Consider the following 24,089-nt stretch of genomic DNA (forward strand, 5'->3'; position numbering starts at 1 on the left):
GACGAGTCCTAGAAGGACGAAACAACTGTATGATGCCCCTAGCATCACTGACGAGTCCTAGAAGGACGAAACAACTGTATGATGTCCCTAACATCACTGACGAGTCCTAGAAGGACGAAACAGCTGTATGATGTCCCTAACATCACTGACGAGTCCTAGAAGGACGAAGCAACTGTATGATGTCCCTAACATTACTGACGAGTCCTAGAAGGACGAAACAACTGTATGATGCCCCTAGCATCACTGACGAGTCCTAGAAGGACGAAACAGCTGTATGATGTCCCTAACATCACTGACAAGTCCTAGAAGGACGAAACAGCTGTATGATGTCCCTAACATCACTGACGAGTCCTAGAAGGACGAAACAATCTGTATGATGCCCCTAGCATCACTGACGAGTCCTAGAAGGACGAAACAACTGTATGATGTCCCTAACATCACTGACGAGTCCTAGAAGGACGAAACAGCTGTATGATGTCCCTAACATCACTGACGAGTCCTAGAAGGACGAAGCAACTGTATGATGTCCCTAACATTACTGACGAGTCCTAGAAGGACGAAACAACTGTATGATGCCCCTAGCATCACTGATGAGTCCTAGAAGGACGAAACAACTGTATGATGTCCCTAACATCACTGACGAGTCCTAGAAGGACGAAACAGCTGTATGATGTCCCTAACATCACTGACGAGTCCTAGAAGGACGAAACAACTGTATGATGTCCCTAACATCACTGACGAGTCCTAGAAGGACGAAACAGCTGTATGGTGTCCCTAGCATCACTGACGAGTCCTAGAAGGACGAAACAACTGTATGATGTCCCTAACATCACTGATGAGTCATAGATGGACGAAACAGCTGTATGATGTCCCTAAAATCACTGACGAGTCATAGAAGGACGAAACAGCTGTATGATGTCCCTAACATCACTGACGAGTCCTAGAAGGACGAAACAACTGTATGATGCCCCTAGTATCACTGACGAGTCCTAGAAGGACGAAACAACTGTATGATGTCCCTAACATCACTGACAAGTCCTAGAAGGACGAAACAGCTGTATGATGTCTCTAACATCACTGACGAGTCCTAGAAGGACGAAACAGTTGTATGTATGGTGCTGTCACACACTGGAGACTTATATAGCATATCTTCCATAAGTACAATTTTAAACACACTCAGACAAAGTCGTAGTTTAATGGAACATATCAGGTTGTAAATGTGTTCCACACAGTACAATTACGTCAGAAAATTCAAATCATTAACCTTCAGATTATCAAATTAAAATCGCCTTCCCAGAAATACTCGAAGTTTATACCACAGCACTGCATCCATGTTCAAATACGCATATTGTATTTTGGATTGGACATTTCTTTAAATCGACTATAACTGTAAAATTCATTCTCATCAAACGATCACTTCCTATTAAGAACGGTGAAATTGGTTTAAGATATAGCGATTCACAAACATTATAAGATCGTGAAATAAAAATCCAAAAACACGTGAGAGCCCATCGTTCGGTAGATAACGACAGCAGAACCGGACACATAGTAGACCAAGAACCCGAATCGAGGACAACACTGTTAACGGAATTCTTATCAAACCGGATTTACAGGTTGCGATGCTGATACCACCAGTGATTTGTACGCAGTTCTATACAACATTAATGGAGGATATCCCATCTAAATGACAAATGTTTCTCTTCACAATGTACTTAATTGTCACAAACCTGATTCTTGTGCTTTATTGTCTTCCGTTGTCTGGTGACTTTGGCGGTGCGTTCGAGTCAAACCTTGACAAAACTGAAACCAAGTCTATCTTCGACCTTTCTCGCTTAACTGGTGTTTCACTCAGACAAGAACGGTCTCGTTTGCCAGGAGTTACGTCTCTGTTCCAGCCAAAGCCTTCGCCCAATTTGGATCAGTCTTCCGGAATTACTGAAGGTACGTTTTTGACCAAGCTGACGACCGCTCGGGGAATTCCACATGGACTATTGCATACAGATATAAAAACACATACAAACACGCCGGCAACACCAATGCGAAAAAAGTGTTTTATCGGTCTCAAATTTACCGGAAGTGGCTGGTGTGTACCTCAGACATGGTAACTGCCGTCCAATTAAACCCTTCACAAGTGGGATTCTTATTGTGGACAGGTGCCCGGAATCCACAACAGATTCCTGGCTGATACGTCAATGCCATTCAACACACGGTAACCCGTACCGCCATCCGAATTGTGTCATTGAAATCGACCAAATTCCGGTACAGGATTCAAGAGGCGTTGTTTATAGAAATATATACTGTGCTATATGTCATGACGCCAAAAATGCAAGCACCTGGTCGACTGAGATTGAAACAGACACCATGACATATTTTGATACTGACGAGAGTAGAAACATCCTCATTATATCTAACGAACCAAGCCGATCCCCGAATTGTTCCCAGAAAAACATTCCCGCCCAAATGGATAAGATTGTGTTCTGCGACACCAGTAACGTTGTAGAGATTGGCCACTCTCATCGTGGACGAAGCTCTGTCGGAGATGATCCTCATACAAAAACATCGGTTTTTCCACTTTCTTTTCAAGTTCTAATGAATTTCGGAATTAATGGTAAAGGACATATATTTTTTAGTGCAACGTCACACAGCGGACCCTCGCCACCAGTTCATAGATGTGCTGAAAACGAGGTTTACGACCAAAACACAGAACAATGCAAAAAGATTGTTTGTGCATCTGGGTATAAATTAGTGAACTCTAAGTGCCAGTCGACAACCGCGACGTCACACGGGGACTCGTCATCACTGGATGACCTTGACACACTGAATCAAGACGAAGAAACATCGCAAATCACGCTGCGTCTCAACGTCAGCGGAGAAGATCTTCTCCTTCTTCAACAGGAGAATTCCGACAAAACCATTGTCGCAGAATTCAGTGCTAGGCTGAATATTAGTTCCGACAGAATAAAAAACTTCACGATAGAATTTCAGAATGGAACCGTTTCCGGTAAAGAGGTCGAGGTCGTTCGTGTTGTCACTCCAACGCCACCACGAACAAATAAAGCCTTGCCAAAAAATCTAAACCAGGGACCTTTTAATTCAGATGATGAAAACGTTAAGCCGGAAAATACAACTGAAGGGACAGAAACAGATTCAGTGTTAACCGACAGCAATATACCGTATGATACGATACAGGAAACATACACAGTCATCATTAAATTTATCCTCTTTCCCGCCAAAAAGAAAAGTTCAAAAGACGTGCCTACCAGCTTGGTTCTCGACACCCTGAAGACGATGATTGACGGGAAATCTTTCAGTTTCAGCTTGAACGGGACGAGCTTTAATGTTGATGACGTAGATAAAGACGACCCTTTGATTTTAGATTCCTGGTGTACGAAAGGAAGAATAAACTACTACATGGGGGACGAATTCGAATTCACTTCTCGGTATGACAATGAAACAGGTTAGTTTGTGTTTATAATTCTCTGACATTTTGAACGCAAGATGAATAGTCATTCATTACGCCATGTTTAAATTGTCTATGTCAGTGTGATGCTTTGAAGTCATCTGTGACTGCAACCATTCTAATAACCGAGAATGGTGTTCCGTTTTTTAATTAAATTTCCTGTAAGTTACTTTCCGATTAATCAATTTTTTTTGCTAATAATATCTTTGCTGAGTTTGATCTTGCCAGCCCTAAAAGATTATTCATGAAACAGGAATCAAAAAATTTAAATAGGCATTTACGTTTCAAAAAATTCTAAATGACCCTCAAAGTTACAGTTTTATTCATTCCCATTGTATTGATAAAAATGTTTTAACAAGATACAATACACTAACAATCGTATTTATAGTTGTTTATATGAAAGAGAAATATCAAAAATAGCTATTTTAAGAGAAATATAAGAACTCGATATTAAAGTCAGGTAACAAGGTATAAAAACTACAATTGCTAGGTAAGGGAGGGGGGTAGATAAAGCATGTCAATTAACAATACTTGGTACTTGGATAAGAGCCAGCAAAAGTCTTATACAGAAATGTTTGGTGACTAACGCCATGGTAGTATGTATATAGAGAATACATGGTCAGTGTCTTAAAATATAAGCTGTATTTTGGCGAGGGTAAAGAAAGACAAAAGTGGCGAGCCTTGGCGAGCCACTTTTGTCTTTCTGTCCCGAGCCAAAAATACAGCTTATATTTTAAGACACTGACCATGTATTCTATTTATCCTGTAACAGACATTAAAATAATCATCAGAAATAATCATTTTGAAGTGAAACCGTGTCAAAAATGACAGAAATATGTTCGACTTTTAAACGTAGTTTCACTTTGAAGTAGGTCAGTCGAACTGACGCACGTGCTAAGATTCCAAAATACAGCTGTTTTCCGTCACTGCCGTATACAGCAAAAATATATACGGTGGGTGTATTCCGACAATGCGGTGGCAGTTGCAGGATAAATATATATGCTTGTATAGTAAAGTGTACAAATTACCGAATAAGATCTCTAATATGCATTTTAGCACGATTTAAAATACAGAGTGTATGGAGTATGAACAAAGAAAAGTAAAAATAAGGTTGAGAGGGAAATTAAAACAAGTAGACAATTACCACTACCCACAAGTTATATAAGTACAGTACACACAAGCATATCACGTGACTCCAAATCATTACACACAAGTTATATAACTACAGTACACACAAGCAGACCACGTGACTCCAACTCACTACACACAAGTTATTTAACTACAGTACACAGCAAGCAGACCACGTGACTCCAACTCACTACACACAAGTTATATAACTACAGTACACAGCAAGCAGACCACGTGACTCCAAATCACTACCCACAAGTTACATAACTACAGTACACAGCAAGCAGACCACGTGACTCCAACTCACTACACACAAGTTATATAACTACAGTACACAGCAAGCAGACCACGTGACTCCAAATCACTACTCACAAGTTACATAACTACAGTACACAGCAAGCAGATCACGTAACCCCAAAAGCACAACCAGTAATGTACACAAATTAATGTTATTATAATTGAAAAGTAATTGCCAGAAAGGCACATGACACGCTAAGCACATTCAGCACAACTTTCGTGCAATAATGCTGAATGCTTAGAGTAAGGTTATTCAGTAAGATGTAGATTCTAACAGACGCCTTGTATTTTACAAACCAGGTCAGATGCAGTCCTGTATCTACGTCAACTCGACCAACTCTTACTACGACCAGAAGCTGTTTGATCTATTTGTAATGCTGACGACAACTTTGGGCGAAGTGTCCAACACGAACACATCTTCCTACGTTTTCGTTTGCGACATGCCGCGAATCGTTGATAAAGAGTGCGGGAGGATTGAGATTGTTGACTCTGAATACATACGTTACCCCGAAAATAACAGCATCTTCTACTCAGGTGAATTATTGAGTATGAATAATTACGAGTACATAAACGACTCAGAAAATAGTCTTCGTTTGTGTATTCCAAAATCGTATTCATCTGACACCGAGCCCGATAACCTTCTCGTCCAATCGTGCGGTGTTAATTTCTATCGAGTATCCTTGGCCGAAAACTACCTTTCCTTCATCCTCGGAATTATATCGTTGGTTGCCATGGTTTCTGTGTTGGTAACATACTATCTCTTTGATAATCTTCGGAACCTGCCCGGACTTAATACGATAAATTTAACGGTGTCATTATTCATGGGGGAACTACTTTTCTTGCTCTCAGGGCTAACTGTAAAGCTGGAATCTGATTGGCCGTGTAAGGCGATCGCGGTATTCCTCCATTACCTGTTCCTTGCTTCGTTCTTCTGGATGAACGTGATGGCGTATGACCTATATCGCACATTCGGTCATAATTGTATATTGACCAGAGTAAGAGAGAAGAAGAATTTCTTCTGTCGATACTTTGTGTACGCGTGGGGGTCTCCCGCGCTAATTGTTTGCGCGTGCGCTGTTATAGACTTCAGTGAAATTGTGGACGGGGTTCACATTGGGTATGGAAGTTATGTTACAAAAGATACAGATGTCACGGATGCTGGAACGGTTTTCTCAACACCTTCGACCAATTGGAGTGGAGAACACAACGGAAGCGTACCAATCAAATCGCCGGTTGCACACAGCAGTATCATAACTGAGGCCAATTTGGGTTGTTGGATAATGGAACCCGTAGCCACGCTGATAACTTTTGGGTTTCCGATGATAATCATTTTAGTTGTAAACGCCATCATGTTCATCAAAACTATCATCTGTATTCGAGCAGTAGCCAAACTCGCGAAACTCAAAACGAGGCGTTCGTCGCTGAACCAGGCGGTCGGGAAGTCGGATGTTGTTCTGTATGTGCGCATGTCTACGGTGATGGGCTTCACGTGGATAATTGGATTAGGGTCAAGTGTCATTTCCGCTTTTGCCGACGGTCCAACAGATACTATGTGTGTTGTACTACACACGATCGGCATTTTATTTATACTGTTCAACTGTTCACAGGGGGTGTTCATTTTCGGAGCGTTCGTGTTCAATAAGAGAGTTTTGGGCCTTTATAAATCTAAAATAAAGGCATGGCGGGAAACTGACCGAAGAAAAACTTACTTCCGTTCAACATCAACTTTATCCTCTTCTGTGAAGTACTGAGACCTTCAGGATGAGTACCTGATATATTGATGGCTCAAACTCTAATGGCTGTGACAAATTTATGAACAGAACAAACTTTATCGTTAAAACTGTGGTTTATTGTGAAATCGTTGAACTGGCCTAAAAGGGTGTACCTGGTAAGCCGTAACACTTGTGTACATCGATACAATAATAGGCTGGATGTGTATATAACTGAATGGGACTTATCCCGACAATTTTGTGTAAAGAACCCTTCGTACAGGGCTTTTATTTAATGGCGAGGCATGATTCCTGTGTTGACTGAAACCTCTTTATATCGGATACATCCTAATTCATCGTATCTTGGTTACCGTCTTGGATAATTCGAAGGTTTCTTATCTTTTATCGGCATGTCAAAATCGTATGTTGGCCGACTAACAGGTTTTAAAGGGCATTCCTTCGTTGGATAATGTTTAGGTCGTAAAAATTAAAGTTACTGGAAAATATGTAGGTTTTTTTTCAAATAGTAAAAGTTATAGTCTTTACATTAATAAGGCAGTTCTACTCTAAAGATAAACTAAAGTTATTCGAGTATTTTGTCCTGAAAACTCTTAATTCGACCCGAAGTATCAAATAATTACCGCAAAAACGCGGTATTCGTATACGATACGCCTTTTCCCTGTACATTTCGGTTTCAATTTCATAAATTGTAGGCACAGACACTCGTATAATCATCGTTCTGATACAGATTCCATCAATAGAAATTGTGCATGTTTCTGATGCAGAAGGAATGCCCCTTTAAAAGACCGATAAAGCATCTGAAACATTTGGATTACCTCTGGGATAACTGGTTTGTCGGATTTTGTTTTTTAATTAGGTCCTTGATTTCTGTATCATATAAATCCTGTGTATGTCGATCGTTTTGTCACTCAAAACGTCACGTGTTATGCTGGTTTGCCCAATACAATATCTTCATTTTCAGTGATTGTTTATATTGGCTTCTGCATTTCATAATATTGGTGCTTAAAATTGAATTTGTTTGTGTCGGATATTTCTGTGTACAGTGTAACCAAATTAGGCCAAATATTTATGTGTAAATCGGAACTTGTTTAAATCCGACATTTCTGTATATTTATGTGTAAAACGGAACTTGTTTAATCGGACATTTCTGTACATAAATTGACCTAAATAGTTCCAATATTTATGAGTAAAACGGAACTTGTTTAATCTTACATTTCTGTACATAAATTGACCTAAATAGTCCCAACATTTTTGTGTAAAACAGAGCGTTTTTTATCGGACATTTCTGTATATAGAAATACCTCAATAATTCAAGTATTGATGTGTAAAACGGAACCTGTTTAAATAGGACATTTCTTCATATATAGTGACCGAAATGATCCCGATACTTATGTGTAGGACAGACATTTCTATATATGTATTTTTTTAAATAAAAACTATTTTGTATATGATGTACAATGTATAGTTAAACATACATTGTATGTTCCTGTGTACAATTTAAAACTGATAAGACAGGATTAATTTAAGCGAGTTGTCAATATCGTTTGCGTACACGCGATTTTAATCTGACCTGTCTGTGTTTGAACTCCTGGTATTATGCGCTTGTGTTTCTAAATGAATACATTTCCTTGATTATTAAAATAAAAAATAAAGTATAATCATTGTGTCTGTTGATATATGTATTTTATTTCCCCGTATAATTTTTGTTTGTTTGTTTGCTGGGTTTAGGGGCCGCGGTGGCAGAGTGGTTAAGGTGTCCCGACATTTTATAACGAGCCCTCCACCTCTGGGTTGTGGGTTCGAAACCTACGTGGGGCAGTTGCCAGGTACTGACCGTAGGCCGGTGATTTTTCTCCGGGTACTCCGGCTTCCCTCCACCTCCAAACCTGGCACGTCCTTAAATGATCCTGCCTGTTAATAGGACGTTAACAAAACAAACAAACAAACAAACAAATTGCTGGGTTTATCGCACCGTAAAGTATTGATCTTCTTGATATACATGGTACTACAAAGTCTATTTTGGCGAAGTTTCCAATTGTAACATTCAAATTTCTACTCAAGTTGGACTCAATGAAAGTACCAAATTGAATCGGTTTAATTCGTCACTGAATTTGACCAGATTGACTAAAAGAAAAATAGTGCACAAGCCCCTCGCTTGGGGGTGGGGGGGGGGGGGGGGGGGGGGGGGGGGGGGTCTCAATAGGTTTATCTTGCAGTAATAGTTTTGTGTCAGAAATAACATGCGTGTGAGATTAGCAGGGCTTCGGAGGAAGTGAATGGGACTGTTCTGTTAGATCTACATATTAGGCCCCATTAAGAATACCTTAAGGTTCTGAGAATTTAGATACGATTTTCAACATAAACACGGTTAAAAATCCCTTACCCCGTCCAAGAATGCTGCCTGATTTTGTAAAATTAGCTCATAGCTCATATGCCCATTCATGATAATCAAATATACACATCATGATAATAATCATTTAAACGGTCCGATTCCATCCGGATCCTGTAAATCGTCCAAGAGGACAGTGAACTGAGAATCAATCATTCGTGTCAAGCCCCTGTGTGTAGGACGGTCGAAATTTCACCTCCATTTGAACCAGTGTGTACAGGGAAGTTCAGTCAGTAAGAAATAACTGGTAGTTGTTATGTATCATTATAATTGGAGTCCGGAATTGTACAGCTCTAAAATTAGTATCGCCCAACAATTGTAACTCTTCAGGTAGTGAGGTAATAAAAACGTTCTCCTTCCAAGAAGTAATGGCGCTGGGTTGTTTGTCATGCCTCTCCGCACAAACCTAACATATTGGCGACGAGGATAAACACCAGGATCAACATGGCAGGTAAAATTGGTCGCATCGATCCGTTCAACGAAACTGTAGAAACGTGGGATGCATACAGTGAGAGGCTAGAGCAATACTTCATATGCAATGAAGTGAAAGACGATAAATAAATTCCCGCCCTTTTGAGTCTAGTTGGGGGAAACACGTACTCATTGTTACGTGGTCTCACGGCTCCTAAAAAGCCTTCTGAGGAAACTTTTGATAGACTTATAGCCCTATTAAAGGAACACTATAACCCCAAGCCATTAGTGATAGCTGAAAGATTCAGATTCCATAAAAGGGAACAGCGTGAAGGGGAGACCATTCGGGAATATATTGCGTCAATCCGGAAATTATCAGAGCACTGCGAATTCGGTACCACGCTAACCGATGCACTTCGCGACAGGCTTGTATGTGGATTAAAGAATGAGAACATACAACGGAAACTTTTGTCAGAGGCAGATCTCACCTATGACCGGTCAGTAGAGCTGTCGGTAGCCATGGAAACGGCGGCCAAGGACGCTATAGAGCTACGGAATACTTCGTCTACTGTAAACAAAATACAACACAAGGTAAGGAAAACACCTGCAAGTAGCCATACACATGACAGGAAACCATGTTACAGATGTACAGGGAACCATGACCAGAAAAACTGTAAATTCAAAGATGAAACATGTTACAAATGTGGTAAACATGGTCACATAAAAAAGGCTTGTAGAGGAACTCGACGGGTTCACAGAACACATGCTATAGATACTGAACATGAGGATGAGTTAGAAATGATTGCTCATGTGGAGATGGTGAACAGCACTAATAGTTCAGCTCGAGAATCGATATGGGTAATACCAAACATCAATGGATATTAATTGAAAATGGAATTAGACACTGGTTCCGGGGTATCGGTTGTAACCGAGGATGTTTTCAGGAAAACTCTGCATGGAAAGGTTAAGAACTTGTCTAATACAGACATTTGTTTAAAAACATATTCCGGTGAAAGGTTGAATACACTAGGAGTAGCCAAGGTCAAGGTCGATTACAATGGACAGTCTAAGAAATTGGACTTGTATGTGGTTGCTGACGGGGGCCGACCCTTATTTGGTAGAGAATGGCTTCGTCATATCACTCTTGATTGGCCAAGGATTCACAGTATCAACAGCCAGAAGGATTCGAACTCTGACTACAGTCCCGCAGTCCAACAGAAAATAGAGTCAATGATGGATAAACATTCGTCCATATTCCAAGATGATTGGGGAACACTGAAGGACATTAAGGCAAGACTTAATGTCAAGCCGGGGTCTCCTCCAAAATTTTGTAAGGCCAGACCGGTGCCATATGCTATCAAACCAAAGGTGGAAGAAGAGCTTGATAGGTTAGTAGGGGTTGGAGTTTTGACTAAGGTCAACTACAGTGAATGGGGCACACCCATAGTTCCTGTTATGAAAAAAGATGGCTCCGTGCGGTTATGTGGAGACTTTAAGGTAACACTAAACCCTGTTTTGGAAGTGGATCAGTATCCTCTTCCTCGTACCGCTGATATTTTCGCATCTTTGGCAGGAGGTCAGAAATTTTCGAAGTTGGACCTGCAACATGCCTAACTCCAAATGGAGGTGGAGGAAATCTCCAGGGATTTACTGACCATAAATACCGAGAAGGGTTTATACCGATTCAATCGACTGGTGTATGGAGTAGCGTCAGCTCCAGCGATGTGGCAACGGGCCATGGACACAGTTCTACAAGGTTTAAAAGGAGTTCAGTGCATAATAGATGATATGTTGATAACAGGAAGCACGGATGAAGAACATTTGCAAAATTTGGAGGCAGTTTTGGAACGTTTGGACAGGTACAGTTTACGGTTGCGAAAGGACAAGTGTGAGTTTTTCAAAACAAAGGTGTCTTTTTGCGGACATGACATTGATGAGGACGGGTTACACAAAACACAGAGAAAAATTGAAGCCGTACTACAGGCACCAGCGCCTACAGACACGACGCAGTTAAGGGCATTCCTTGAACTCATAAATTATTATGCAAGGTTTCTGCCGAATCTATCCACAGTTCTCCACCCTTTACACAGACTTTTGGAGAAAAACCGGAAGTGGGAGTGGAATGGTGATTGTGCCAGAGCATTTGCCGAGGTCAAGAAACTAGTTACATCAAATGAGGTGCTCACTCATTACGACCCTGCAAAACCTGTGAGATTGGCGTGCGACGCGTCACCAGTAGGTCTGGGAGCAGTATTATCTCATGTAATGGATAATGGAACCGAACGTCCCATAGCTTATGCCTCGAGAACCTAGAAGAATTACTCACAAATTGATAAGGAGGCACTTGCATTAGTATGGGGAGTCAAGCATTTTCATAACTATGTGTTTGGACGAGAGTTCACCCTAATTACAGACCACAAGCCACTGATTTCGATTTTCAATCCCGAGAAGGGAATACCCTCAACCACTGCTGCGAGGATGCAAAGGTATGCTTTGTTTCTGTCTGGACTGACATACAAAATCGAGTATAAATCAACCACAGCACATGGAAATGCGGATAGCTTGTCACGGTTACCTTTACAAGTCAACACTATTGACAGTGATGACGACGAAATGGTGAACGCAGTAAACGTGGGTCAGTTGGAGAAGCTGCCAGTAACACAGTCCCAGATACGAAGGGAGACAACTCATGATCCTGTGATGGCAACAGTATTACAGTTTGTAATGAATGGTTGGAATGAGGAAGTCACTAACCCAGAACTGAAACCATATTTTGTGAGGAACACGGAGATTACTGAACATCAAGGATGTCTATTGTGGGGGACTAGAGTAATTGTACCTCCCAAACTTCAAGCTGAAGTTCTTGCGGAAATACACCAAGGTCACATCGGAATCGTGAAAATGAAGGCAGTGGCCCGAAGTTATGTTTGGTGGCCTAATATAGACTTGGACATTGAACAATTGTGCAAGGCTTGCACAGGGTGCCAGAGTGTTAAAGTGGCACCACCATCAGCTCCACTTCATCCATGGGAGTGGACCTCAAGGCCATGGTACAGGATACATATGGATTTTGCTGGTCCTTTTCTGGACAGTATGTTTTTCATTGTTGTGGATGCTTACTCTAAGTGGCCAGAAGTGGTCCCCATGAGGACAACAACGTCAGATAAGACCATAGATGTACTGCGAACAATATTCGCAAGGAACGGCATACCCACTGAAATTGTCAGTGACAACGGACCTCAGTTTGTGTCCGAGAGTTTTAAGAACTTTGTTAAGGCTAATGGTATAAAACACATCACATCCGCCCCATACCATCCGAGTACAAATGGACTCGCGGAAAGATTTGTTCAAACCTTTAAAGCAGCAATGAAGGCTAGTAGGAGAGACAATGGTACGTTGACAAAGAAGTTGGCTAATTTCTTGTTAGCTTACCGGAACTCAGCACATGCGACAACAAATGAATCACCCGCAAAGTTTTTTTTTGTAATTTATATTTTATTCAGTTAAACATATATTATCAACAAACACAAGACATCTACATTTTATGGTCATTCACACCTTTCAGCACTGATGTGTATTTCTATTATAATTTACTACGCACAAGCTTACACACACACATACACACCAACACACCCCCATTCTCGCCCCCAGAGTCTGCTAAGCTACACAACCGTACTGACCGAGTGACATATGAAACGAAGGGAAGTAACTCTGATGAATGAGAATGACACACCCCACGCAAACACCTTCCCACACACATGAATGTTCTAGTACATATACATATATGTACACAACACTATACACATATACATGTTCATACGTACTACATATAGTCATATACTAACTATTGCATATGACAATGAGCACACATGCTTTACTACACATACATGTACTATTTTGATATCCATCCATTGGCATGTACACACAGCACTTACATGAAAACATATCCACATACCGCACCTACTACAACTCAAATATACCCATACAAGTGCACACATACTACACATGTTGTATATATTATTGTATACATACATATATAAGAAAATGCATATTAAACACACATTCTGTTTCTATTATCCTGCTATTCATCCATGTACAGACAAACAGACAGACATACACACAGACAGATACATAAACCAACACCAACCTACTTAGACAGAAAGATACAGACAGACTAAACAGAGACACAGACATATACAGAAAGACTGACAGACATACACACAGACAGACAGACAGATACATAGACTAACAACACCAACCTACTTAGACAAAAAGACACAGACAGACTAAACAGAGACACAGACATATACAGGAAGACTGACAGACATATACAGACAAACAGATACATAGACTAACACCAACCTACTTAGACCGAAAGACACAGACAGACTTAACAGAGACACAGACGTACAGACAGTATTGACATACATAAATAGAAAGATAAATAGACAAAAAAGGGAGAGAAAGGGGATGGAAAAATCACAATATATTATCAGAGCAACAAAGCAAAATTATTGACCAGTTTAGTGTTTTAGAGCCTAGGAGACATGTCAGTTAAATATATTATGAAATGAAAGCTATAACCTAATTAATTTTTCCCATTTTAGCCATTCGTTTCTAAAACTCTCCTTAAACATACCTCCTTTGCTATAAGCTACACATCTTTGTATATTAAAATAGTCCTGTATAGTATTTATTAAAGCATTTAAATTTAAGGACTTGTGCAGACAGCGCATTTTATATATGTACTGTTTAATTACAATGAGAATTTCATTATCAATTTTACCATTTACATTTTGTGTGAGAAGAACAAATAAAAATGATTCTTTATTAAAACCAAAAGGAATAAGGAGTGTATCTAAAAGAGTTTCAAAGCTAAGAAGAAGATTTTGAACCTCCTGACATTCCCATAAAATATGAATAATGGTTTCAATCTCTGAGTTACACAGTGTACACAAAGGCGATGGCACCATTCGAGTTTTAAATAAAAGAGAGTTTGTTGTAAGAATATGGTGATTGATTCTATATTGAAACCATTGGAATTTTGTGTTATTAGTTACAATAAACGGAAGTTTGAAAACCTGACTCCAGTAAATATTGCTTCTATCAAAAATTGAATTCCATTTTCTTTGTCCTGAGGGCACAATATTATTTCTGATCATAATGTTATAAAAGTGTTTTGACCCTTTGAAATGTTTAAAAAAAAATTCAAAGTTTACTGGAATAAATGGACGTGTTATTTCCAGCATGGGGAGAACAGGATTGGGATTGAACTTTTTTACAGCTGAAATGACACTATCACCCGCAAAGTTGTTCTTAGGACGGAAGTTACCATCCAGGTTAGATTCTCTTCTCCCAAATGTTAGAGGACGAGTGGAAGGTCAGCAAAGTAACATGACATTCAAGCGAATTTCAAGGTTAAGAACCTTTGAGCCAGGTCAGAGTGTTACTACCTGTGATTATCGTCGGGGAAGTGAGGATAAATGGGTTTCCGGTAAAATCCTTGAACAGACAGGTCCGGTTTCTTACCGTGTGGAGGTTGCTCCGGGAACATTCTGGAGACGACATACTGATCAATTGAGGGATGCTTGTGCTCAAATTCCATTGAAGGTAACCTTACCTGAACCTATAATACCCTCAGGTACACGGAAATCAGCAGAAGTGGTTCCTCCAGCAGCCTAATGTGGTGACTCGGATCGATCAACACCATTGCGTGATGTCTCTACTCCCAAACCATCACCTTCGACATCATTGATAAGGTCTCCAACTACAGACTCCAACTCTGGTCCAAGATATCCTAGTCGGTCTAACAGGATGTGTCAACCAGCCAAGTACAAAGACTTTGTAAATACTAAGTAGTTTGTAGCAACACTGTGCAGAGGGCATAATAATCCCTGTGTGCCACAGAACCACATAGGTTCATTTTGTTAATAGTTACTATTTTGTTGCATTCAAAATGTTTGATAGTAGTTATAGATTTCTGGTAATGTGAATTGTGAAGAAGGAACTCAAAGACAGTGCTAAAAATGTTTCATATAAACTTTATTGACAAGTAACTGGTTCAAAATTTAATGAACAATTATAGTGATCAACTTACATTGTCAATTCTAGTCATTATGGTACAGTCTAGTCAGTATATGTCTAAAAGGCTTGAAGGGAGGATATGTTATGTATCAGTATAATTGGAGTCCGGAATTGTACAGCTCTAAAATTAGTATCGCCCAACAATTGTAACTCTTCAGGTAGTGAGGTAATAAAAACGTTCTCCTTCCAAGAAGTAATGGCGCTGGGTTGTTTGTCATGCCTCTCCGCACAAACCTAACAGCAGTAAACATTTAATAAATGAAGCTATACCTTCATTTGTAGAGCTCATATCTAGGTCAAAATCAGCCCCATAACATATTTCCTAAAGATGCATGGTTATTCGGTTCGAATCGAAGCGGATGACAAATAGTGTCTAGACATGATTTTAAAATATTTTTTTTAAGTTCAACGACAAAGTTTATTTTGATTAAATCGTGCTGTTTTTAATATTGTTTTAAGGTAAATATATTGCATAATCGTATTTTTGTCATAATTATGCCGTTTGATCATCATCTAATGACGGATTATTTCTTTTAACACAAACCATTAGACTTGCACAGGGTTTAGTACTGAAGACTTGTACCTCGCAATTCATGAAATTTGCCTCAAGAGCAACTCGATTCATCACCCCATGCAATCAGCCAAAGTACCATTCAATTCTTAAATGAAAGGCGATGTTGCGCTAATATCCTATGTGACTTTTGTGTAATTCCTTGAGATTGTAGGCGGTGGACACTGCTAATGGACTATAGTTCCCTGAGGTCTCCCTTTAAGGATAGTGACACGATTCAGAATGTATTCTTTTGACATCGAATATCCAAATGATAAAAGAGATTGTGGTATTATCTCCAAATCAGATTTGAATATTTCTATCGAGAGCTCCTAGGTATAATGTATAAACCCTCCAGGTCCTAAGTATCTTTGACGAGTCCTAGGTGGACAAAGCAGCTGTTTGATGTTCCTAGCATCACTGACGAGTCCTGGAAGAACAAAACAGCTGTATGATATCCCTTACATCACTGACGAGTCCTGGAAGGACAAAACCGCTGTATGATATCCCTTACATCACTGACGAGTCCTGGAAGGACAAAACAGCTGTATGATGTCCCTTACATCACTGACGAGTCCTGGAAGGACAAACCCGCTGTATGATGTCTCTCACATCACTGACGAGTCTAGGAAGGATAAAACAGCTGTATGATATCCCTTACATCACTGACGAGTCCTAGAAGGACAAAACAGCTGTATGATGTCCCTAACATCACTGACGAGTCCTAGAAGGACGAAACAGCTGTATGATATCTCTTACATCACTGACGAGTCCTGGAAGGACAAAGCAGCTGTTTGGTGTTCCTAGCATCACTGACGAGTCCTGGAAGAACAAAACAGCTGTATGATATCCCTTACATCACTGACGAGTCCTGGAAGGACAAAACCGCTGTATGATATCCCTTACATCACTGACGAGTCCTGGAAGGACAAAACAGCTGTATGATATCCCTTACATCACTGACGAGTCCTGGAAGGACAAAACCGCTGTATGATGTCTCTCACATCACTGACGAGTCATAGAAGGACGAAACAGCTGTATGATGTCCCTAACATCACTGACGAGTCATAGAAGGACGAAACAGCTGTATGATATCTCTTACATCACTGACGAGTCCTGGAAATACAAAACTACTGTATGATATCCCTTACATCACTGACGAGTCCTAAAAGGACGAAACAGCTGTATGATATACCTTACATCACTGACGAGTCCTAGACGAACGAAACAGTTGTATGATGAGATTTCTGGATCGGAGCTTGCTGCGGAAGAGGTTTCTGGATCAGATCTTAACTGTTGTTGAGATAATAGAGGTAGAAGACGTAAGGTTAACAAGTTCCTGGAGTCCTTGTAAATCACAAAGAAGAATATCTACTAAATATATATTAACACGGGGACAATCGAAAAGATGGTAGAAATACCACTTGTCAAGGCGTTTATAGGTAGCACACCACAGTAAGACAGCCTGGCCATGGGCAATTTTTTTGTTAAGCAAATAACTCCTGTATTATGATGGGGGAAAAAATGTACACTATGATTGGTATATTCAGTATGAAGTAGTACATACAGGCTTCACATTTATTAAAACAAAAATCAATAAATTGGTTCCGGATTTTCCGAACGTGTGTTTGCACAGGAAATTTAGTTTTGCCTACAGCGCAAAATGGAAGCCCACAGAAAAGGTAAGACAGCGGAAAAACTTAATTTACAACATATGTCCAAACAAGATTAATTCTGTCTTTGGGATAGAGATAGTTAATTTTAAATAGGTTTCAGAAAAAAAATTGTGTAGAGAATTGTGCCATTTTGGGTCAAATATCATAATATTTTGCAATTTTTGATAATTTTTTAAGCTGTTACCATGGTATTCACAGCTCTAAAAATCACAGAAAATATCAGTTTACTTATCCTTCAGAGCTCTATTAAAATTGCAAATGTTGTACAGATTTCAAATATATATTCTTTATTAGAGGTTATATGTAAGGTTAACTGGCAATGTTTACAAATCTAAAACATGTGCCATATTTTTCAGAATTTGGCATTTTTACTGTACACAGCTACCATAAGCATTATATACCGATGATGAACTCCATCTCATTTTGATGGAATGCATCAAGTCCATTCCTTGACCTTTCCTTTTAATAAATGTTTAAAAACGGATATATGTGAAAAACAAATCTATTTTTGTCAGTCATGAATAACGGCTTGTTAACATCTTATGAGTGTTATAATCACTTTCGGCCAATGCTTAATTGATATGTCAGGACCCCAACCCTCTCCATCTTCAAATATTTGTTAAAAGTTTATTTTGGGAAGGTTTCTCAAGTCTCTTACCGAGCCGATAGCGGTCCCTAAGGGATGTGTTGATACAGTATATTTAATTTAATCAAGTGAGTTATACTAATCTAAATAACATATTCCATAAAGGTCATCTTTAAAAAGAAACAGAATCTATATAGAAATTTTAAATGTTCACAATGACCTTGGGAACGATACTTTTCTTATAATGAACTGGTTACAAAAATCGTTTATACGTAAAAACCAAACTATAAAAGGTCTTATATGTGAACAAATTAAGATCACACCAAGTTTTAGAATAGCTATTCAGTTGATTTAAGATACGTTTCTATGAATAAATTAAGGTTATCACAGTTACCTAATTCTCCAGCGTTACTTTCCTTATCACGTACTGTCGTTTGAAATTATCTTCAGTTGTGGCAACGCCATGTCCATCACCCTGAAAACTAACCAAATCCCATCCCTCCCCGAAAGACAAAAAAAAAACACAAAAAAAAACCCCAAAAAAATGAAAATACCCCTAAAAAGTTAACAAAAGATTTTTAAACAATGAATTAATAATTTGAAATAATTAAGATATATCAATCATTATAGACTGTTCATTGTGTTTTAAACATAAAACATCTAGTATGAATTGTTTCTCCCGACCAGTGGGTAGGGCGTAAGAATTGTACCTGCTGCCCCCATTGCATGATTTTACGAGGCGACTAAATTTGGGATCTTATCTTTTCTCTTTCTGAACAATTTTCTTCTTCCTAATGTCTCCCTTGACAATGCCTCACTTTTGGCCTTTAGTTGAGCGTTCGCCGCTGTGAGGAAGGTTTTGGGTTCTGTCCCCTAGTCGAGACATACCAGAGTCTTTTAAGATGCTGCTCCTGCTTAGCGCTCAGCATATTTGGAGTGGGACAACAGGTTCGCCCGTTGTCAGTATAATGTGAACGGGTGAGGTGTCCTGCTGGGTGTCTTCGGAAGTATGCTTCAGTGAGGTAGCACTATAAATCGGCAAAAGTTCCGGCTTATCACAAGGAGACTTAACACGAACATACCGCAGCCTCCTAAAGCAACATACGCACTCACCACACGCATGCATGTCGCACGCACGGGAGGTCGTCCTTAAAAGACCTTTGCTGTTAATAAGACGTATAGCAAAAACCATATCAAGCCCGAACAGTTATGAGAGAATTTTATAAGCGTTACCTCCCCTGATTCCCGTGTGTAGAATAAATAATACTGACTAGCTAGGCGTATTGTGCGAAATGTTTCTTTAATATTAATATACATTCCTTAGATGTCTCAAAGGTGAATATATATAAAAGTTCTTTTGTCGGGTGAAAACGTAATAGAGTATGTACGTATAATAATGGTGTACACAAGAAGATCTAAGGGGAATAACTCACGGAAACAATCAGAAAATGATACAGCACAAAAAAAACCTTTTTTTTTTTCGTAATCGTATGTGAATGTCAGCTATAATGACTAAAATTAAATGTTTTTGTGTGTATTGCGGCCTCTTTCGGTCTTTATAACCTTTTGGAAGTTTTTTGGGGAGTCTTTTGGGGTCTTTTGTGGTCTTTTGCGGAGGTTTTTCGGGGTCCTTTTGGGGGTTTTTTGGGGGGGTAAATCGTGCTGCCGTAATAAGGTGTTGTTAAAGGAGACTTAATAAAGAACAAATACGATCCTGAAACAACCTTGTGCATTTAAAGACTCTTTTATCATCCCGTTTCTTCAATGGTCTGCTGCATATAGATCCTCTAGACGAAAAACCTGCGTTTTAAACGTATATATTAAGCTGCCAGCATTTATCAAAGCAAAGAAAAGAATATTATTGGATTTTTGAGATGTCGAGAGGACGTCATCAATGGCCAGTAGTGTTTTATATCTACCACATCAACCCTGAAGTTATTAGCTCACGCGATAATTCTAAATAGTAGATGTAGAATTTCGTTGGACTTTACTTGATATTCAGTTATTTCTTATGTATCTAGAATAAGTTGAGCCTGCGTTCATCTCCCTGACTTAGCGCATCCTCTTACAGAAAGTATCTTTTTGATTTTACAGTATTTCATTATCTTTTCTTCTTCTTCCCTTTTTTCCCTTTCTTCGTTCATTTCCCAGTTTCATTCAACATACCAAAAAAACAAAGAATATTTGAATTATTAAGAAACAAGAGCTCCGTAACTCGAACCCCGGTTTAACTTGAGTAAATTCAGTTCCGACATTGAAAAAAATACATAAGAAATGTTCAGTTACCTCGAATACTAAGTATATCTGGAAGGTTTTTTATTATCCAGAAAACTATATACATACGCATAAAATATGAAAAAGTAACAAAGAATTTATGTTCTTCTTAGAACAATACTGCCGTGTATTGATTCAAACCTGTTCATAGAATTTCCATTCGGTTGATTTAATGCAGGTGACATTCACGACAAGATATCGACAACTTAGTGTATCTACATAAATATCAACAATATCGATCGTGTTTTATCCTTCGAGGATAATAGATATTTCAGAGGTCTAACTAGGGAATTAATTAAACAACCTATATCTCCCCTGGTATCAGTAAGAAGAAAGTCATCTTTTGAAAGTTAGCAAAGGCATGACATTCATTAAAGTTTAACTGCCATTAGAGGGCGAGTGTTGTGAATAAGTTATGATTATGAAGATATTTGTGAAAGATAGTCTTTATCCATCTTATTTTTAATCTGGTTACGTCTAGTAAAAGTGCACATTTCTCATGTAATGAGAGAATATCTATTAAAGGACCTGTCACAGGTAACATTGATTTTTGCCCACGAGCCAATTTAATCATTACCGGGTGATATTTGTAGTACTGTTTAAGACAACCCATGAAATATGTTTTAAAAAATCAAAAGGTCCCAGGGGCCTGTTATATGACCATTTTAATAATATTTTTGTAACAGATCCTTTATATTGTATCAAAACAGATAAAGATGGATAAAACATATTTCTACCACAATACCCCGTGTTATTCAACTCTCAGACCATCAGTTAATCATTACAGCTGTTGATTAACAATCTGTTTATACCACACGTGGTATAAACTCTGTACGCATTTCGATTGGCTAACACGGTGAACTTTGACCCAAGCTGCAATTGTTATTGACGTCATCAATAATCTAATGACGTCACATCACCGGGTCCCGGACGTCACCGGTACACTTTATTTGCATACGCGAAATTATACTTGGCCACGTTTCCCTTTGATTCAAGCCGATATTATTGTGGTAGAAACAGGTCACACGACTCGAAATTGTTGGATATGGAATTTATTTCACACTCGTAAGTTATTTTTTAAAAGTTGCAAAAGACACTCGCTAAAGCTCGTGTCTTTTGTAACTTTTAAAAAATAACTTACTCGTGTGAAATAAATTCCATATCCAACAACCACTCGTTGTGTAACCTCTATTTATTACATTTTTACCAGTGAAATATCAAAAATTATTCCTTCTATAAAAGTGATATTTTTCATATTTTTCACCAGTGATTTGACCAATCAAATTAATGATTAGAAAATACCAAAATAATTGTCCAATCAGAAAGCCCGACATATATGTCAGCACCTGGACAGGGGAAACTACTTTTTTTTGTTTACAATTTATCGCTGTAGTCCTAGTTAGCATACGGGGTAGGGTTTTCGTTGATAAAAAATGTAATAAACAGAATATCTAACAGCGTCTTCAGTAATACCAAATAAATTTCACGAGTGTGGCTGCGCACTCGTGAAAAATATCAAAATATTAGCCCCACTCGTGAAATATATTTGGTATTACTGAAGACACTGTTAGATATCCTCTATATCTTTTTATCTATCTTGTAATTGATGACGTCAAGAGATGAAATGTATTCGGTTTATTTCTGCTGTATTCTATATTTACGACGTACGCCCAACCTAATTAAAACTAGACTTGTAATTTCCACTCCTCTACGATACTCTACGATATCCTGCAACACAATTGAATTGTATCGTAGAGCATCGTAGAGGAGTGGAAATTACAAGTCTATTTTTATGTTTTCTTCATTTACAATATATTTCTAGTTTCTTTTTATTTTACTTTGAATTCCATGTCGGCTATAGAGCTGTACTGTACTCAGCTTAAGTTCTGCTTCAGCTTGGTCTCGCTTTATATTGAGCGGTATTAATATATTTTCTCCGTTCAAAGACTAAAAAGACAAAATCTGGCGAGGGATACGTAAACAACTGTGTAAACATCAAATGGTTTGCTAACCTATTTGTATTTTTATTTATTTGTTCGTATTCTTATTTGTATTCTTGTTTGTTAATTTGTTTGTATCCTTCTTTGCTTTTGTTTGTTTGTATTTTTTCTTTGTTTCCTAGTATTCTTCTTTGTATCCTTGTTTGTTTATTTGTTTGTATCCTTGTTTGTTTATTTGTTTGTATCCTTGTTTGTTTATTTGTTTGTATCCTTGTTTGTTTATTTCTTTGTATTCTTGTTTGTTTATTTCTTTGTATTCTTGTTTGTTTATTTGTTTGTATCCTTGTTTGTTTATTTGTTTGTATTCTTCTTTGTTTATTTGTTTGTATCCTTGTTTGTTTATTTGTTTGTATTCTTCTTTGCTTTTGTTTGTTTCTATTTTTCTTTGTTTGTTCGTATTCTTATTTGTGTGCTTGTTTGTATTCTTGTTTGTTTATTTGTTTGTATCCTTGTTTGTTTATTTGTTTGTATCCTTGTTTGTTTATTTGTTTGTATTCTTCTTTGCTTTTGTTTGTTTCTATTTTTCTTTGTTTGTTCGTATTCTTATTTGTGTGCTTGTTTGTATTCTTGTTTGTTTGTATTGCATTGCGTTATTCCTCGTCACATCAGAACAGGAGACTAAGGAGACGCCCATAAGAGAAAACAACACAGAGCGCAGAAAGGACTATTCTATTGATCACGTGACTGATTTCGATCATAACATCCATTAAAATCATAATGACAGTATACACGGTCTCCAACACTAATTATTGATAGGTACATAGATAAAATAGTCTGGTAGATGGTTAAAAGGTTTTCAACTGGCAAACTCTGATTCACTTAAGGGCTCACATATACTGACGGTCTCATCCCTTTTATTCCCTGGACAGAATTGTCTGTTCTAGAAGGATTCGTTATTTGAGATATGTATGGCGGGTGTCTTCGTGACTTAGATTTGTTTGACGGGTGTTGTTGTGACAAAGATTTGTATGGCATGTGTTGTCGTGACCTAGATTTGTATGGAAGGTCTCATCGTGACCTAGATTTGTATGGCAGGTGTTGTCGTGACCTAGATTTGTATGGCAGGTGTTGTCGTGACCTAGATTTGCATGGCGGGTGTTGCCGTGACCTAGATTTGTTTGACGGGTGGTGTTGTGATCTAGATTTGTATGGCGGGTGTCGCCGTGACCTAGATTTGTATGGTGGGTGTCTTCATGACCTATATATGTATATCTGGTGTCGTCGTGACCTACATAAGTATGCCGAATGTCGTCATTAAACCAGAAGACGTTCACCCTTCCAGAACGCATTGTCTTTGTATCATTGTACATTTTCAAGCAAATAAATACTTGTACAGTATTCTGTATTATTGTACAATGTAGATCATATTGAAGTCGGACGCATCAGGAACAAAGATAAGATAACTCGTGCATAAAATCGTGGATAGAGAGATACTACATGATATATACAGTAGATGACCGATAACTCGGATATTCAACATAAAATATGTTTATAGGTTTGTCCG

General features: G+C 38.6%; 2 protein-coding genes across 2 annotated transcripts; both read left to right on the forward strand.

Annotated features, from left to right (window-relative positions):
• Nucleotides 1-2,013: 2,013 nt before the first annotated feature.
• LOC117344796 lies at nucleotides 2,014-8,289 on the forward strand (the record flags this gene model as incomplete). The annotated part of the gene is made up of 2 exons (XM_033907622.1): nucleotides 2,014-3,457; nucleotides 5,186-8,289. Coding segments are annotated over 2 exons (2,895 nt in total), but the record flags the coding sequence as incomplete, so codon positions are not given.
• A 3,160-nt stretch (nucleotides 8,290-11,449) lies between these two features.
• LOC117314620 (uncharacterized protein K02A2.6-like) lies at nucleotides 11,450-15,230 on the forward strand. Its single transcript, XM_033868690.1, has 2 exons — nucleotides 11,450-12,889; nucleotides 14,726-15,230. The coding sequence occupies exons 1-2, from the start codon at nucleotides 11,894-11,896 to the stop codon at nucleotides 15,095-15,097; spliced, it is 1,368 nt and encodes a 455-aa protein (XP_033724581.1). The 5' UTR covers nucleotides 11,450-11,893; the 3' UTR covers nucleotides 15,098-15,230.
• Nucleotides 15,231-24,089: the final 8,859 nt, after the last annotated feature.

The sequence above is a fragment of the Pecten maximus genome, chromosome 16 (assembly GCF_902652985.1).
Source record: "Pecten maximus chromosome 16, xPecMax1.1, whole genome shotgun sequence".
Classification (NCBI taxonomy): Eukaryota; Metazoa; Mollusca; class Bivalvia; order Pectinida; family Pectinidae; genus Pecten; species Pecten maximus.